The sequence below is a fragment of the Excalfactoria chinensis genome, chromosome 7 (assembly GCF_039878825.1).
Source record: "Excalfactoria chinensis isolate bCotChi1 chromosome 7, bCotChi1.hap2, whole genome shotgun sequence".
Taxonomy (NCBI): Eukaryota; Metazoa; Chordata; class Aves; order Galliformes; family Phasianidae; genus Excalfactoria; species Excalfactoria chinensis.
The window spans coordinates 29,117,110-29,136,492 of NC_092831.1; the positions used below are offsets into that span (position 1 = coordinate 29,117,110).

At 42.8% G+C, this 19,383-nt stretch overlaps 1 protein-coding gene across 2 annotated transcripts in view; it reads left to right on the plus strand.

Moving 5' to 3' along the window:
* The first annotated feature begins 6,801 nt into the window (after window positions 1-6,801).
* The window catches only part of ITGAV (integrin subunit alpha V), a 41,764-nt gene continuing 29,182 nt past the window's right edge, over window positions 6,802-19,383 (plus strand). The window contains exons 1-2 of one of the 2 annotated variants that reach the window (XM_072341940.1): window positions 6,802-7,308; window positions 10,251-10,378. In XM_072341940.1, coding sequence (XP_072198041.1) covers window positions 7,157-7,308; window positions 10,251-10,378 — 280 coding nt within the window. In that variant the 5' untranslated portion in view covers window positions 6,802-7,156. Of the gene's footprint in view, window positions 7,309-10,250; window positions 10,379-18,996; window positions 19,055-19,383 lie in introns of those variants that run through there. The other variant, XM_072341941.1, reaches the window with a different exon arrangement.

Here is a 19,383-nt window from a genome sequence, read left to right on the forward strand (position 1 = left end):
TGAGACTTGTGAGGGCTGTGTAATTGTTCAAGTAGCTTACCTCTTCTGTGTTACACAGAGCTTCCTGCTTAGGATACGCACAGCTGGTGAATGGCTGTACAAAACAATATGGAGTAAAATAAAGTGTGAAGATAGGCCATAACCACTACATCACAGTGCTTCAACAGCCATCAATTAGACCATGTCTGTCTACTAATGTCTGTGTTTTAGCTAGGGAAGATTTGATTAATACTTGATGGAGCACTGGTGTTTTCCTTGACAATTCTTGTTTCTCATATCCAATGGTGTTTATTTAACAGATGGGTTGTTTAGAAAGAGCTTCCACGTAGGTAATACACTTATTTCTGTATACATTCATAATTTTTAAGTCATATGTGTGAATTAAATGTTGAGCAAAATTGTATCTGATGCTCTGATGGCTGATAGCTATTTATTTTGCCAAGTGAGTGTCCCTTCAATGAGATAAGTTGTCTAAGTTCTGCAGGCGTTTATTTTTTTGCTGGCTTAGTTGTCTTGCAGGCTAATAATGCAGTATGAGCTGCTAATGTTCATGTGCTTCTTTGGGATAACTTGAACAAAGCCAAGGGTATTTTGTTGTTAAAGTCAGACATAATTACGAGGTTATATCTTTCTTTGCCTCCCTTTTTATTGCAGCCATCAGATGAGCCGTCTCATTCTCTAATGTAAGTTTATCTTGTGTGTGTGTGAGACTCTCTTGATGGCTTTATTTTTCCATCCATGTGCCCTACTTCTCTTTATTTTCATTTACGTTTATAGCACCTTTTGGAAGGTAGCAGTTCTGCAGCTTTGTCACGTTTTGTGTGCAATGTGTATCCTAAGTTCTATGTTATGATTTCCAGGTAAGATGCTTAGCAGAAGCACTTAGTTATGTCTTGCTTTGCTTTGATTTATTGCCTAGAATCGAAAGTGACGTTGGGGAAAAAAAGAGAGTAAATGAAAGTAAGTATTTCAGTTTTAAGGACATCATCTACTGCATTTCCATGCTAGAAAAACTTGTGTACCAAATTAGTAACTTCACCTTTCTGGTGGTGCGTGAGGCTCTGCTGAATGGGCATTAATCAGCAAATGCTCTTCGTTCGTGGTGCTGTACAGGATGTACTTCTTCTGGTTGTGATCCCATTAAATGCTTTTTACAGTGATATCTGTAAATCAACTTTCTGTCCCTCCCACCCCTGGTAATATTAGAGGCTTATAAGTGACCTCTGCTTATTTTCTGTCACTTCCAGTTTCTGCCTTTCAATAGCAGTTCTGTCTTTTTTTTTTTTTACAGTGAGTGGCTGTTGCTGCTGTTTGCAACAAGGCCGAGATCTTTTATTCATTTATGATGTTATAGCCCTGATATGCCAACACAATGGGCTCCTTCATAATGCGTTATTGAAATGAATGGCAAAATAATTGGTTCTTTTGATCATATATAGCAGAGTTTCATTAGTGTCAAAGAGACTTCAGACATCTGTGGCTGGGAGTACTCAAGCACAGTGTAATAGATTTCGATGTAAGTTTGCAAGAAGACTGGCATGAAACTGAAGAAATACTTCCGAACTGTACTGAATTGTACTTGAGCAATGTTAGGGTGAACTGCTCCGGTAAGGTGAGATATAATGCAAGATCGAGTATCCAACTTGTAAAACATTTCTACTTTTAAATGTAGAACACGTGGAATGAGACAGAAAGGGAAAACTACTGTGAGAAGTTCACAGTAAAAAATAATACTCTTTGCACAGGAAGGCATTAGGAAAGTGTTTTCTACCATGAATATATCCTTGGACTTGTGTTAGAATGCAACTATACTGTCAGTGTATGATATGCCTGTAGAGCATCTTCTATTTGTCTAAATCCATGTAATTCTCTGACCCATAGTGACATCCAACTGGTTTAGTGTTCCAGAGTGTTTGGTCTGGTTTGTGCTTCACTTCCATTCCTGCCTTATTCTTTGCTTAATGTCCTGACACTGACACTGTCATGTCTGTACTCTAAACATAAAGACTGAATGTAAAACACTACTGTAGTGTATCTACACAGTAATCCAAATTCCCTTCAAGCTCTCAATGAAAGATTACTGCCGACTTTGGAAACACTTAACATTTGAAATAGTTGTGTTGTTGTGGATAGGAAAGAGTAGACCTAATAAATTGGAAAAGAAGGTGAACTGACCTTTGGTGAATCACTTCATGGGTGCAACTGAATGCCTCCTTGAAACCTCAAGCATGGATTGGTTAACAGCCGAATTTCTCAGCAAGGAACCTTTGATCTTCTCTCTTTACCACCTTCTTCTGTTGTCTTCACTCCCTTCCAAGTGTAAACATGTTGTAGTAAAGGCTTTTCTGCCACCCTTTAGCTCTGTGCTGACAGGCTGAGTGGCTGTAGTGTGTTCCAGCTGCCTGCATTCTGTCTTTGGCTGCTCGTTAAGTGTCATGGAGCTCTGTGCTGCCCAGTAGCGTGCTCTAGTGGTGGGGCTCTGAGATTCTGCTTAAGAAATCAAGAGAAGGGTTAGTGAGGTTGGTCGGAAAGAATATGGCAAAGACATGATCTCTTGAGTTTTAAGTCAGATGAGTCAAAATGGGGGGGTTGAGGGGTTTATTTAACCACAGCTGCTTCATCTTTGTGAAGTTTTTCCAGGAATAAAGAGCTAGTGGGTGTCAGAACTATGTATTGTTTCACTGATATCAGCCCTATGTCAGCCTCCAGTCTTTTTCCTGCCCATGCATAAGGTCTCTGTTGTGTGAAGAGCAATTCTGTGTTACATGACCCACATAGTGTCCGCCCCACAGGAAACGTAAAGCTACAGCTTGACAGAATGTGCTATAAATAGCTGGGTGCACATTCTTGATATGTATGGGAGGCAGGAGGAAGTGGAACAAGGACCCATAGATGGTAAAAAGAGAGAAGTTTTTAATTATGCCCTTTATTTAAGGCCAAAAATTGTCTTGATTTTTATTTATTTATTTTTATCACTAGCAACTTGTCAATGTTAACTGGCAAATTTCTTTGGGTAGAAATGGGGGACAGAAGTTACATTCCAGGAATTCTTCAGCTGGTAGCGTCTAACTCGGAGCCTATAGGAAGCAACTCCTGGTCATAGGCTAAGCAAAAGCCAAGGCTGTCTTAAAAGATAACCGTAACAGTTTAAAGGAGGGGTGTAAAAGCAAGAGAGAAAACCGGAACAAACAACTACTGCTACATAGAGAATCACATCTGTCACATTTAATCTGTTTTCCTTAGGTTTTTTTTCTTCCACTTAAATATGTATTTATTTCTAATAAAACATAACTGCTGAGTACAATGTTGTGTAGATGTTGACATCCTTTGGTTTAATATAGGTCTGCATTGCTTTGGTTTAGGGGACCAAAATACAGCGTCTTTGTAAGAGAGGGTGAGCTTGGGTTGTTTTCAGAGATGGGGAGTTTGGTTTTGTGTTTGTTTGTGTGGGGGGTGGAAGGAGGAAATCTGAACCCTGTGAACTATTGGAAGATGTTAAAATACTTCCTGAATTCAAAGTGCTTCTGGATCTTGTCCATAAATGGCAATCCCAGAGACGTGACCCCTATCTTTTGTGCCCGTGGATCCGGGCTGTAGGAAGCACTCCACTTCTCCTTGCTCCAGGCAGAGCTCTATCTCAAGTTTGTTTCTGTCAGGGTGAGTTGCTTTCTAGAAACAGCTGAGTGTGGGTTGAAGTAATGCCGTCTTTGTACACATCGTAACACATTTCAGTACATGTTTTCTCAGCTTCATGTCACTGCCCTGACCTGTTGGCTGCAGGCTGCTGTGGTGGCTTACTGGGCTTTCCCCGTCTCCAAAGGAGATGAGATCATATTTACGTAGATTTATTGTATTTCTTCCTTTTGATCCTTTTCTCCAAAGGATAAATGCTGTTTGAAAAGATATTTGAGTCTTTGGGGGCTGTTACTGAGCAAGGGAAGTTTGTTAGACCTACAGATCTGTGAAACAAAAACTGAGAAGGATGGGATTTGTAACGCTGATTTTGTCAGAGGGGGGATATGAATGCCTTTGTAGGTTGTGTGGAGCTGTCTCTGATTTCAGTGATCTGAAATCCCAACTTAGAAAAACTGCTGTTGAGTAACCAGCGTTCTGCAGCACTCAGCAGGGACCAAGGAGATGCTGACTAACAGTGAGGTAATGCAGCTATCAGAACTGAGCAAACCAGAAAGCAGCCTGGATGCGACTCATTTCCTTTCCAGTCTTAAGCTTTGCACTGAGAGTGGGTCACCAGTTAGAAACCTCCTTTTAAATATGGCTACACTCTGATATTCCTAAAGGAAACCCCATAGTGCTTTTGTGGTTTGCAGTGTCAATGGAATTTCAGGAAAATAAGCATTAATTGATGAGTGTTAGACCAAAATAATACTGAAATAATACATTAAGTCGATCCTTTGTCAAGCTATTCTTGCTTTCTACTGCTCTATTAGAGACTAACTTACTTATTAAAGGTCTGCTCCATGCAGTTGAAGTCTGAATCTGGGTGCTTGGATGGCACAAGAGATGAATATGTACTGAAGTTCTCATGGGGTTGAAGGCAGCCTTCTGCCAGCCAGCAGCAGTATCAACACATGAGTCAGCGGTAATCCATTCTGTGCTCCAGATGTTAGCAGCGCTGCTGTGAAACGTTGGATCTGCTGAGAAGCTGAAGTTTCTCTCTTAGTTTAGGATGTTTTGCAGAGCCTTTTAAGTAGAACCACTGCTGAATGTGTGTTTTTTTACTCTTGGAGTGCAGGACTTCAGCTGTTTCTTGCTGATGGCTGTAATATTATGACAGAGAAAGACAGGATTGCAATTAATATATATGTACATATTCTGAAATACTCTGTTCATTCCACAGGTTGAAGACTAAGGAATGGTTAAAAAGAAAAAGCAACGAGTGCCTGTTCTGCAAATATGCCTGGCATCTTGCAAAGCCTTTTTTGACCGTGTTAATATTAGGTTGTATAAGGAAAAGCTAACAAGGTCACAGCTTGCTGTCACAGTTTTGCCCACTTCCTAGTGGCTACTTTCCACTGCTGTAGGCCTTATCAGACTGCAGACTGAAAAGTAATTGGGAGAGTAAATATAGAAGCACATAATTTATTTGTTTACATTGCGTAACATGGTTCTACTAGCTGTTAATCTATTTGTTAATCATACTGAGAGCTTAACAAGTTAGCAAGGAGAAATGACATGTACACTAGATGGATGTTTCCTGCTTTGAATTGATAGCTATGTTTGTTTGAGGACATCGTTCCTTTGCCTGAGATTCTGTCAGATGTAATAACTCAGTGCCAGTTACGTCCTCGATCGCTGTATTTGTGGCAACAGAAAGTGCTTCCTTTTAATTGATACTGAGATGTGCTTTGAATGGAAGCACCCCCCAGGCCCACATTTCTACTCCCTGTGCTGAGGTGGATGCAGGAGAGCTGTGGCCTGACTGGGCAATGCACAATGCAGCAGCCCAGACAGCGCCGTCCCTGTGAGTGACTCATTACGGTGGGAGCTGAGTCAGGGGAAGAGCAGGCGACATCTCCTGCCCCAGCCCCACTGATGGAGGGCAGATAGATGGGTGTGTGAAGCAATCATCCTCTTGTGGAAAGGAAACGGTCTGATGAAGATATCCTTGGGGATGAGCAACCTCTGATGTATGCCACATCTAAACCACTCCCCTGGCTTTTCACTTACCCAACCCACTGGCACCATGCAGCAGCCACTTCTTAGAAAGCTAAAATGTTCCACTCAGTAGGCAGCCATCGTATCTTACAAATGAGCTGGCTTCCACTGTTTGTGTGGTGTTGTGAAGGTTTGTGATCAGAGATAATAAACCCTCCTTTCACCAGCAGTAAGGACGAGTGGCTGCAACACTCTTTACCTGAGCAGACCCCGTGCTGTCCTTGTCCTGCTACTTGTCAGACTGTCCTACACCCCACAGCAATCAGGCAGGCTGTGAAACTCAGTGATTGATTACTTTAACTTGCAGGTTTTCATTAAATCTGAATGCATCAGTATAAAATGGAATACAAGTTTTTTTTTATTTAGAGCAACTTTCTCTATTAGGTGAGAAACTGAAGTTACCACCCCAAAGTTCAGTTCTTCCCCCTGAAATCCTGCAGATGTTTTTTCTTTCACATGTGTGCCACAATAAAGGGGTAGGCAGCACCAAGAGCAGCGCAGCGCTGTAGATTTGCCCTACCAGATAAACAGGAAGCTGATCCTACTTTTGAAATGTGATTCATTGTGTAGTTGGTGACAAAGCACGCTTCATTTTTAAAGGGGGGTGGGGAAGGTCCTTCGGTTCTTTATGAGGAATAAACCATTAAAAGACAAACAAAACATGCTCAGTGATTGTGAGCCAACGTTTCAATATATCGCTTCAACTGATTCCATTCCATCCAAACTCAGGACGTCTCAGTGGCTGTGAGACAGTGTTTATTTTGTTCAATGAGTTAATGGGCAGCTCCGTGACACCGCTTATGGCCGTATCAGGTTGCCAACAGGTGTTCTGTCTGCTTCCTTATTTTCCCCATCTTTCGAGGAGCGTTGCTGCCAGCGGGGCTCGCTCTGAACCGCCGGCCTCATCAGCCGCACAGCTCCTACAGCAGAGCTGCTAAGAAAGCAGAACGACCTCTAGTCAGACCGAGTCTAACAAGTCAGCAGCGATCTCCGAGCTGTCGTGGAGCTGTCGCAGCCCTTGGGAGTGCTCGAGCTGCCGCCCTCAGGAGCGATCGGCCCCCCAAAGGCCTCGGCACCGCCGTTCCGCCACCCGGCCCGCTCTCCGTGCTTGCTGTGCGCGTGGCTTTCCGCGCGGCTCTCGGCGCTTCCTCTTCCTGCGGCCCCTCGCTCCGATCGGGCCTTCGGCTCGGTTCCGGGGCACCGCACACGTGCCCGGCTCGCCCTTCCACGGCACGGCCGGCGGTGCAGGCCGCGTCCTGCCGCCCGGGACGGGCCACGGAGGGGCCGGGCGGCGGCGAGAGCAGGGCCCGCCCCCGGCACCACATGATGCCGCTCCTCCTTCCTGCCGTCCCGCCGAGAAAAGGGAACTGGGCGCGGGGCAGAGGAAGCGGCCCGTTCCTGCTCCCGATCCCGCTCTCACGCCGGCGCCGCCTTCCTCCCGTTCCATTCGCGCGGGGCCGGGCCGGGAGCGCCGCGGGCCATGGCCGGGCTGCGGGCGCTGTTGCTGCTGGGCTGCGCGCTGACCGCCGCTCGCGCCTTCAACTTGGACGCCGAGCGGCCGGCCGTGTACTCGGGCGCCGAGGGCAGCTACTTCGGCTTCGCCGTGGACTTCTTCGCTCCCGACCCCTCCTCGTAAGTAAGCGGCCCCGCGGTCTCTCGGCCCCGCAGCCTCGGAGCGGGTCTACAGCGCATCTTCGTGAGGCTCCGCTGCCCGGCAGCCGTCCTGCCTGCGCCTGGGCGTGTTGCAACATCTCCGCTGTCTTAATCCCGCCGAGTTTGTTATTAAAAGGAAATATGTTCTATTTGTGTTCCTCTTTTTATTTTAAGGCGGCATCTGCTGCCGAGCGGCCGGCAGCAGCGCGTGGGGTGGGCACGTTCTTTGCTTTCTATACTCGGTCCCGGCCCGGCTCCCGTTGGAATCGCTGCTTTGCCGTTTCACGTTCCTATGATGCTATTTGCTGAGCTCCGGGTGGGTGAGCGTAGTTCAGGGGTTTGTTTGTTTGCAACTTGAAACACGGTCTGTTCTTTAATACCACGAGAGACTTCCTCCGTATTTTTAAGAGGCTCCCCGTAACTTTAGCTGCCAGTAGAAGTTAGTTGCGGCGGTGCCTCGGGTCCCCGAGCTGCAGCAGGGGATGCTCAGGCCATGTTGAACCGGGGTGGCTGTGGTGGCTGTTTGGTGGGGGCTGAGTCCTGCATGGCTGGCAGGAGTGGGTTCTATTCCACACTGCTCTGAACTTGGCACCTTGAACTTGGCAAAGCTTGGCACCTTTTCTTTACGGGACGGAGGTAAAAAGCAGCTGAGTTCAAGTAATTTAAATTCAGTTAAAGCAGTTGGGATTGACTGGTGGCACACCAGAATTAATAGCTCTCAGAAGCTCAAGCTGCTGTTTTGTTAGCTGCTGTAAAACACGTTGAGGAAACCTGTATGTAAAACTCAGTCCGTGAGTCAGCGGTGATGTTTTATCAGCGTTTATCCTGGCTCCTGGCTCAGGGTATAATTGCAGTTCCAAGTGGCTGAAGGTGTGACTTCACAATGTAAAAGGAGCCTTTCATAGACCGAAGCACTGAGTTTGATAATCTGTTGTTCCCACGTATGAGCATATTTCCAAACCCGATTCTCTTTATCAGCACGTGGTTAAGCACTGGGAAGAGATGATTTCTGTAAGCACACCCACGGAACCCTGACTGCTGAGGCTGGGAATGCGTTCCCAGCACTGTGTGCAGTGTTTTGTTGGGATGGCTGGCCTCTTGTATAGGAGATGGGTTGAACTGGAGCACAGCTCATGTATGCTTGTGGAAATAGGGATCTCTCTCAGCTGCCCTCTTTCCTGAAGCACGTGGCTTCTTGGTAGTTAAGTCACTGGTCTTATAAACTGCCAGCAATGTTACAGATTACTCAAGTTTACTAGTTTGGCTTGTGATTATAGAAATGCGTTTTGTTTTTTGCCTTGGGAAAAAAGCTGTCTGTACCTTTATAGGGTTTCATAACAAGTCCTTAGTTGATGATGGTGGTAACTATATGTCATCACAAAGATTATGTTATGAAAGAAAGGTGAAAATGAGTATGGCTTACTTTTAAAGGTATTACTTCGTTTGGTGGGCTTCTCAATACGAGTGAAGTAAGAGTGAGGAGGGAGGCGAGTTACCACTTGTTCCACGTATTGCATTTATAATAACGTATGTCTGTCTTCACTTGGCATTATGAATGTTTATTTTTAGACCTTTCTGATATGCTCAGAGAGAACATTTAAAGTCCATTAAAGCATCTCAAGTAGTTTCTCTCTTTAGCAGGCCTGTGAATGCCATTAGGGGAAACCGATGGACTGTGAGAAGCCTGGCTTTTCTGCCGGGCCCTCACCAGGGTATTGTGAAGGTTATGCTATAAATGTAGTTGAAAAATAACCTTGCTTGTTGGTGTTTGTGAGGTGAGCTTTGGTAAGTTTCTATGTGTTTATACCTGAAATTCATGTATGAAGAAGAAAAACAACGTAGCTCTGAACTACAGTGAAGTCTGGAGGGTAAACATCACAGGCTGTTAAGTTAGGATCCATCATCTAGGGGAATTACTCTCCAACCAGCTTGTTTGGCTATGCCTGTTTGAAAACCAGCTGAGCAATCTGATATTGAGGTAGTAGTGCTTGTGAATGGGAGACTTTTCTCTTTAACAGTTTAAATGAAAGCAGCACAACAGAGCAGGTTCTGATAGAAGGAAGCATTTAGTTACTTATCTTGGTTTCTTCTGGATGTCATTGCCTGTGCTTCAAGAGGACTTCCTCAGAAAAGTGCTGATGAGTCGTGTGTCTGAGAGCTGCGGGAGTTCCTGGAAGAAGTTCACAGCCTTGTTTGGTCTGCCTTTGTGCTCCATCTGTTCCTTAGTTTGCAGCTTCTGCATTTTACCACTTACACGAGCCCGGTAGTGTAGCAGTTCCTGCTCAGTATAGACCTCACTTACATAGGCAGGCATTTACATGGTGAACCATTTTAATAAGTAAATGCTTATCATGTAATGAATTTCTCTAACACGCTGGTGTCTGCCAGTGACTTGGCTGCTTGGCACTTGCTTTTAGCTGAGGCTTGGCTGATGCTGGGCTGAGTCGCTCCTTAACGCCTTCTGAGTGTAGAAGTGCTGCTGGTCTGGATATATGTTACTGAACGCCTTCCAGTAAATTGCTCCTATGTACAATGTTAACTAGAAATGATGCCAGACAATTTCTTGCTTCAACTACAGAAATCCTCTACTTCCTCTTCTGTGGTGTAAATGCAGATTTATTATTATTATTTTGAAAGGGGTGCAAGAGGTGTTCGTTTTATTTAAATATCATCTCAAGTAAGTCAGAATACATCATTATTTGTCTTCTTTTGTGTCTTAAGTCAAAAAGGGTTTACCTGCTTTTGCTTGCAGAAAGGAGGCAGCCAAGCCCAGTATTGATTCCTTTGATACCTCAAGTAGTTTTAGCTTTAAACTTAACACAGGTGCCTTATCCATTCATATCTATGACCTGTTAGAATGTCATTAAGAGCCGTGTCTGTGCCTGAAGTTTTGAATCTTCCATTTCTTCATTTTACTGCAGGGTATTTCTCCTGGTGGGAGCTCCAAAAGCAAACACCTCCCAGCACAACGTGGTAGAAGGGGGCCAGGTACTGCGATGTAACTGGAATTCCAACAGGAACTGCCAGCCCATCATCTTTGACCCCACAGGTAATGTGCCATTTGCTGCAGGAGAAGGGGCTCTGCCACGATCCTGGGGTATTGCAGGAGGGGTTCACGCTCACATGGTGCTTCCTGATGGTGGATTTGGATGCAACAGTTTTTGGACTGACAAGAAGTCAAGACTTGGTCTCTCTATGTCGTTGTTGTTGTTTTTCCTCTTCCTTGGGAAGCGCTGTTATATTTGGTATGTGTTGAAACCCAAATTGAGTGTACCTGCTTCTGCTTTTCAACCTGATGCTTTATTATGTTTTTTGTCTGTACTTACTAGCAGTCCTAAAGTGTTTAACAATATAATTTCGGATAAACACGGAGGGACTTTAGATGCCTATTAAGAACATAGCATGTGGGGATTGGTATGATCCTTATTTCATAGCAGAGTAGGTGGTGTATGAGGAAATATTCAGAAGTTTAATATGAAACTGGGAATATAAGCTTTAAACAGTGGGGAAAGAACAATGCCTTTCCTTTCTTTTCTTCTTGGATGTACCTTTGTAATGTATGACATTCCTGGTAGGAGTTCTCAGGATGCCTCAGGTCAGAGTCTCTGTCTCTGAAGTGTATCAGAGCTGAGCAGCAGCAATGCCAACATAAAACATCACACTCAGCCTTCATGCTCCAGTACACACAGTGATTTCCACAGGCTGTGGCAGGTCATGTGAGAATGCACAACGAGTGCTTTTCTGCTTGTGCCAGTCAGTGCTGTACCCTCATTTCCACAGCATTTTGCAGGCTAGTGGAAAAACCTGTGTGTGTCCCGGGAATGCCTTAGCAAGACCTGCGTGGTATGAAGGAGGAAACACCTGTGCTTTCAAGTTTGGTAGGGTACAATTCATTTTGGCCTCTGCTGCTGTGACTTGTCAGTCTGCAAGTCCTCTGTAAATCAGGTATAAATATACTTAGGAGACTTTTCACTCAGTTCTGGAGTCAAGGTATGACACAGAATGCTGCTGGTGTTGAGTTCCTAGGTATTTTTATTTATATTTCTGGTAACTGGCATGTTATAAATTTAATGCTTGTTTAATAAATACAACCACAACTGATGCACATCATGATGGACACAAGACTTGTGTTGCTATCTGTCCGCAGCAGCCTACAGAAGTCTTTCTTTCAGACTACTTAAGAATCTAAATGTCTGTAGGTAATATTTTACAGTTACATGACAGCTGAAGAACATCTCACAAGGGAAGGTGAGTCTCCCTGTTAGGTTCCAGATGCGTCTTCAAATGAGAACTGCTGTGGACTCATCCGTAAGCCAGGCGCAGTAAATAGATACAAAGGCCTCACTGCTTTGTTTGGTGTCTGTGCTAAAGATATGTGCTATTGAATAAACAAGCAGCGTTTTGCTTGTGATCTACCATTTAAGTAATGGATGTGTTAATCATTTGAGTTTTAGCAGTAGGACTAGCAGGTCGTAGTGGCGTAAGAGGATTTATGTCAGGCGTGTTTTAACTCATTCCAGCTTTGTGTCAGTGAAGTGGGAAATAATGCATTTGTCGATTATTCTCTGGGTGAAAAGGGCCATTGTGTTTCAGTGTAATAAAATAATCAATGCTCTGAAACAAAATAAATTGTCCTTTGCTTTGTCTGTAACACAATGGTTGATTCCCTAAGTTAGAATGACCAAATCTTATGCCAGAGCAGTGCAGTTCCCCGCTCCTGCTTGCCCCTACCTCACTGCATAGCACCAGGAATCGGAGGCTTACGATGCTCCCTCCTCACAGGATAGAAGTAGTTGATGATGTGACCGTTGATGTGCAGTGCTAATGGGAAGGGTGTTTTTTATAGATAGCTAAATGCAGCCTCTGCAAGAATTTAAGCTCATCAATCACTCCTTCAACATTTGTGTGTTGTGGTTTGTAATTGCGGAGGCACTGCCTAGCTCTGGAAAGACAAAGCAGATCTATTTCAGAATATTTAGCTGTTTTGTTAATAGGGAAAGTAGCACGCCTTCTGTATAATTCATTAGCTGGGTTTCTTCAGAGTTCTCTAATTGCCTACAGTTGGTGACAAACCCACCCTTTGGAAACTATATGTCCATTTGTATACATGGCTTTCGCTGCGTCTCTGTTCTCTTGTCTGTGGCTGACAAGGTCTGCACAAGGTCTGGCATGATCAGAATTGTCTGCTTTAATGCCTGGCCCTGCTTGTGCCTCCTGGCTCTTGTGCCAGATGGCGCAGGCAGAGTGGCCGAGTCACTGCATCACACGCACAGCACAAGTGAAGAGGCTGTGTTCCTGTGCTGTGAATGCAGCACAGCAATGAGCAAGTCTTATTCCGAGTGAGGTTTACTATGCCCACTGACCTTCTGGTTGTATCACAGGAAGGGTAAGACAGAGGTAATGCAGGGGACGCACCTCTTATTATTTTTCCCCACTCATTTTCTTTTCCTCGTAAACTCGTACCTTAGTTTTATTTGTACTTTATTAATGTTTTTCTCAAGCTGTGATTCCTTATCTGCATTTGTACAAAGGCCACACTGAACTCAGTTGTATGTCAGTGCCTTAATAGAAATGGGTATTATTTTCTATCACTTGCTTTTAGCTTAAATATAGTTATTAGCACAGCAGTTCAGTCATTTACAGTTGTTACATTTGTCCCATTGTATGTAGCTGTAGCAAGAAGGTACTGCCTCATCAATATTGATTTTTGAAGGAGTTATTCAAGTGCTTTCTTCCTACTAGCCTTAGTGGTCGCTCACCCTCAGCTCCTCTGGAGAAGTGATGTAAGTAACTGAGCTGATGCTTAAGTCCCTGCTCCTACAGCCTTGCTTGTTTTCTTCCCTCCTGTTCTTAACTCCCACTCTGAGTAACTGGGTGCCTCACAAGATGAGCCCATTCACAGAGCTCTCCTATTTCTCATGCTGAAGATGAGTGAATATACATATATTCATATGTATATGAATGTTTTAATCTGAATATGTTACATAAAATTCATTGTTAAAATATATGTTACGATTTTTAAGCTGCTAGTCAGAAAATGTTCTTCTTTTGCTGTTCATATACAAGCTGTTTTCTCACTTAAAGAAGCAATAGAATTGCAAGTGGGAGGGAGGTTCTCCCTTTGCCTAGATGTCCTAAGACTCCCTGCATGGTGGGAGAGTGTTGTACACGAGTGCCTGTGTGCGTGCATGTCTGTGTGCACATTGCACTAATTGCTTTTGACATTCTGGTATACATGGTGGCTTTGGAAGGCAAAATGTTTACATCGCACATTAACACTTCCCAAATGTAAAGATGCTTCTCTGTGGGGCTTCTGAGAGTTTTAGCGCTGACATCAGTTGGCTTTGATTTAACGTCGTTATGACTATGTGAAAATTGCATGACAAATGTGTAGTAGAACGTGCCCCCAGATTCGAGGTACATATGGCTGTGCTGCATGTGTTTTTGTGCATGTAGCCACAATGATAGAATACCTTTTTAATCCCTTCAGAAGGGCTTTAAAATGTCATTGGGCAAGCATTTCAGGCAGGCTTTTTTTAAAGCTTTGAAGTAAAATTAAGAAGAGACCAACCACTCAGGCAAGCTTCCCTGCATGCACGACTTCGTTCTTCTGCTGCATAAGTGACATTGATCAGTGCCCATGTCTGTTACCAGTTATCCTGCTGCTAGAAACAGACCTTGCTTAAAGTGTCCAACAAGAACTGAACTTCATTGTGTTCCCGTTTATCTTGCTGATTCAGTGACTAAAGACGCCACTGTCACAAAACTGAAGTTCTATTGTGTTCTTCTGTATTTTGACTTCTTACTGCATTTGCCACAGCTTCACCACAAATTGAATTGAATTGTTATGTAAAATAATTGGGATTTGTTTTCCTTCTGTTTCAGTAGACTTTCAAGAGCTTCAATGTGTAGGCAGGTATATTTTTTCAGGTTTAGAAGCTGGTAGAAACTTACATTAAGATAGCACATAATTCCAAGTTGCCACAGTACTGTCCAACAAATGATGTTATCAAATCATTTTCTTTGCAAGGTGTTACATATTTTGCTTATAAATTACAAAGTATCTCAAACTTTTAGGACTCATTGAGAAAATGCTTGTCTTCATTTGTACCTGACTTAAAATGGGAAACCTACTCCTATAGTTTGCCTGTAAAAGATTGTGTGTGTATGTTTTATGTATACATATTATTTCTGTTTAACTGAGGCTTTCTTGGTATGATTAAATTAATTTTGTAGTGTCTGTTTCTCCACAGAACTGACTGGAGAAGTAGTTCCTCTGTTTTAAATTTGGCTTTGTTTGTCTTTTTATTTAGCAGCTCTTTCCAGGAAAACGCATATCCCTTGTGAGTCCACTGTAAAAGGAATGCGCTTAGTGTTCTACTGCAGATCAGTTCTGAGAGGTCCAAAAGCACTTGTTTTAAAGATGCACCTCTTTGCCCTCCTACAGTCTTGGGTGGAGCTTTCTGCAAGCTGGTCTGGCGGGAGGTGTCTGTGCTTGTGGTAGGGTATTGGAACTGGGGTCTTTAGTATCCCATTCTACCCACACCACTCTGGGATTATATCTGAAAGGGATTTAGACAGTGGGTGCACTCTGAATTTTTGTTTTGACAAACCATGAAGTTTTCCAGTGACCCATTTAACCAGTTGGAGTTAATCAAACTGTACATGTGTGAGCAATATGCAGCAAATTAATGTAAACCAAATGAGTTTCTTAAGTAATTGTTATCCAAAACGAAACGGTCTTCCTCATGACTTGATTTTAGTTTCCATCTTTGGGCCATAGCTCTATATCAATCAAGAATACTGGGAACTGAGTTGGTATAAGTAGGACCTGTTCATACTCCCATGACTTTGAATCAACTCCTAATGAAATATTTGTATGCTGTTAAGTTTTGAGTCAGAGCTGTAACTGGCAGATGCACTGGCTCTAGAGTGCTTGGAAGTGCAGCTTGTTAAGGCAGCATTAAAAAGAAAAGCAGTGTTCAGACAGTTTCAAGAGTTTCAATGCATAGAATAATCTGATGAGATGCAGAATGCAGACAGTTATACACAGTGTTACAAGGTAAAATATGCTCATCAAGCAACTTTGAACTTCTATGCTAATGAGGTGTAGATTTCTTGAACAGATTGTCTTTTTAGCACAGACAGCACTGGCTGCTCGGATAAGTGGTTTGTTGTGCTCTTCTGATATGCTTGGCGTAACAGATTGATGCAAGGCGAAATTATCATTCATTCTTTTGGTGAAAAGCTTTTCTAATTGTTGTGATAGATCTCAACACTCAAGCTTAGGGTGTCTCACAGAAATGACTAAGTGCTAAAAATGAAGAGCATCTCCAGTGCTCGAGTCCTATTCAGCTCTGTGTGTTATGCTCTTGCTCCTTTGGGGAAGTAATGGGAAGTAGCCACTGCCTGCATACAGGTTTGCCATTTGGACAGTTGTTTTGTTCATCTTTTCCCCACCTTCCCATGTTTTTCACGTACCAGAATTGTTTCAAATGAATGATGGAGTCTTAATTGTTTTTGGATTAAATTCTCTGAAGTGTGTTTGTTTTGATCAATGGTGAAAGGTGGGGAAAAAGCTTTTGAAAAGGAAAATACTAATAAAAATTCCCTCTATTCTTCTTTATGTTCCCAACTTGTGGTTTTTTGTTTTTTGTTTTTTTTTTTTTTTAATTCTTGTTTTGTTTCTTTCTGTTCCCAAGTGGGTGATTGTAGACAATAGGAGTCTTTGTGCAGAAGCTTAAACCACCAGTTTGGCATAGCTGTATCTATCTGTGACCTATTTAGTTTGAAGTGGATATTTTAACTCACTTGTGCAGCTTTATCCTGTAGCACAGCAGAGTGTAAGATCTGCTGATGTTGGGAAGTTATGACTTGCGTGGGTGTCGTGAGCTTGTATTTTGAGGCTCTGACAATCTGCACAATTGAGTGAGTTATTCATAACAACTTCTTTTCCACCTGTGGAATGAGTGGGCAAGAATAAAGAACTGGGGGATAGGTCAGTATTTTGTGGAAATAGCATGCCTTTGTGATTACTTTTCATCTGTAGGAGATTGGTTTATTAGGATTGAGGTGCACTTTGTGCGGGGTTTTCACTATTGATTTAGTCAACGGCGAACAAATAAATCTTGTGAAGACTTCATTCATTTGTTGTAGAATTAACACGACTTTATCTCATTGAATCTATGATTACCTCATTATCATTGAAGTTCGGTTGTTATCCTTATCATGTGCTGGGATGACTAAAGTCAGCCTTGGGCTTTGGGTACCCTTCTGAATACAAAAGAGGGAGGTAGAATGTATAAAACCTCCTCCACTTGTTATTACAGCTGAGGGTGGAAAAATGCTCGTGCTTTCATGATTAGGTAGGCTCCTGAAGGAATGTTTTTGGCTCTGTTTGGGTAGCTGGATCCCAACTGCATGACAAGCTGGAAAAAAAAGGCTCTTAGTTATATTAGGCAAAGGAAAAGATCCAGTTGTTCCAGCTCCACCCAGAGGGAGACAGGATTCGTAGGAGAGAGGAGAGTAGTGGGAATCTTTGTTCCTCTCTATCCTGAGCCAATATCAAAGCAATGTTGCTAAACAGTGGTGAGTCACCAGCTGCCTCACTGCACCGGGACTTTCAGGTGAAGGTAAACTTGGACTTGCTCCTTCTTGCCTGTAACTGAGGTTGAAATCTCTGAGGTTTTAGATGTCAGCTAGTTTTCTGCTATGTCAAATTCTGGCTTATGATAACAGTGCTCTGGTATATTTCATAAGGTTGTTTTGCTTCTGCCTGGCTTCATTGTGTTTCCCTTTACCTAGAAGTGGCTACATGATTGACTTTGGCTTTGTTACAGAGAGGTTTATTTTGACAGAAATATGGTGAATTGGGTGGCCATCTAAGATTTACAACTTAGTGTTTATAGCATACTGATACTGAGCCAGGCTTCTTCAGTTCACTGCCTCTTGTCTCACGGTTGTCTCAGTTCAGTCTGGTGCTCCAAAGCAAGGCTAAATGGATGAGTGCAGTTCTCTTATTATCATACAAAAACCAGACAGGTTAGAGACAGCTCCCATCATTTCATATATTTCTATAACGGATTACATTTGCACTGGGAAAAAGAAGGCAGCAGCTTCCCAAAGCTGATAGCCAAAAGAAAATCAGCGCTGAAGAACCTTTTGCTCTCCACTTTGGTTTTGTTCCTCCACTTTGGTTTTCACAAATCATAATTCGATGTGATGAAGTGGAATATTTTTTTTTATCTTATGTAGTCTAGTGAGGTGATGATCCTCTGGTCCAGGAGCAACTATGTGGGGAGTTTTCACATGCTTGTGGCCTTAACAACTGCATCACCCCCCCATAACAAAGAATGTTGTGAGACCAAGCACTGTTGGTTTGCCACGCCAGCCTTTTTTTCCATAATGAAAAAGATATGTGAAATTGTCATATGATGTTTACTACAATGGGAAGGAGCAAAGGGGAAAACCACAGCATAAGTTGTCTTCTCAGATACGACCCTACAGTCCAGTGACGCAATCCTGGATGTAATGACCCATCTAGAAGTTCCTGAAATGGCTCTTTTTAATCTGTAAAATAGCATTTGTAGCAAATAGCATTTGTAAAATAGCATAAACTCTGATTTATATATATATATATATATATATATATATAGTCAAAATCCAATTTGTATTAGTTGGCATATTTGCTTGAATGCCTGTTTACACTGTACAGCACTGGTACAAAGGCACTTAAAAGACATTCTTCAGACCCTCCAGAGGAAATTAGAAATAGGAGTAAAATATCAGTGTCTATGACAACTGTCACAGCAGTAAAGGCAACTATGTTATGTAAATATACTCGTTTGGGTTTATAAATCCCTGTATCTCTAAATCCAGTCTATATTAGTTTGCTTTGTTTAAAGTAGCTGCTGTTTTTAACAGTTAGAGGGGGAGTTTTTTTCCTTACTCTTATCTATCCCCTCTCTCCTCCCTGCTGAAAACTTATGCAATGATAAAACAATAATAAAACCAGGCCCTTGAATTCTACTAAAACTCAAACATCAAAGTCAGGCTCAATGCCAGTTCGCTTCACACAAAGTTAATATACCTTATTTAACTTTGATTTGCTCCAATGAAGGCTCACGTGTTTGTTTGGTTTTCCCAGTCAAGAACAGAAACACAAATGGCTTCCTATTTAAAGCAAGGGGATTTTTGATGGTTAAGTGTTTTCCAGGTTTCCTCATAAGATCATTATTTCCTTGGGAAAACTAAAGCTGAGGGAAAGAATCATAACCTATTTCTGTGTGTTTTCGTCCTATGGGGACTTCTGAAGGGAGGTGGGTGGACAAATAAAACCAACTTTTCCTGTGGAATGGAGAGTTAAGAGTAGGGCCTGAATTTTAATGTTTACAATGCATGTGATAAGTCTATGCTTCCAAAATATTTTTCACTTGATTTAGTTTTTTGTGTTGTAACAAACTTTGCTGAGTGTATGTGAAACTGTGGATCACAGCCTGAACCTCTGATTAACCATCTGAGGCAAGAAACGGGGTCAGCTGAGGGAGCACAGGTGAAGGTAACACAGATGTGATCCATGAAGGGGTGGAGTTTGACTTCACCTCTCCTAGATCCCACTTAAGGGCTGACCACCACTAAGGTAGCATCTCTTTTTGGAGGTAGCTCCTTCTTGGGGTTTTTGTGGCGAGTCTCAACATTCCGAGCATGACTGTGAGCCTCAACATTGGTGAGTCTTTCCTTATATACCCTCTGGCTGTACATTCACTTTGTATCACTGCAAGTATACATTTGTATCACTACAAGTATACATTTGTATCACTACAAGTATACACTGTGTCACAGCCAATCCCCAGCTGAATAGCTGCCTCTCTTTGCAAAGAACACCTTTACCTAGAGAAGCTCCCAATGCAGGATAAACTCATTTTGAGACAGATCCTTGAGGCAGACTTTTTATCTCATGTGCATGGGCATTGGCTTTAGCTTAGGTGTCTAGTAGAGCAGCATTTACTGTATGTGCTGTGGTTTTTTCTTGTTGTTAAGTATATGAATGTCCAG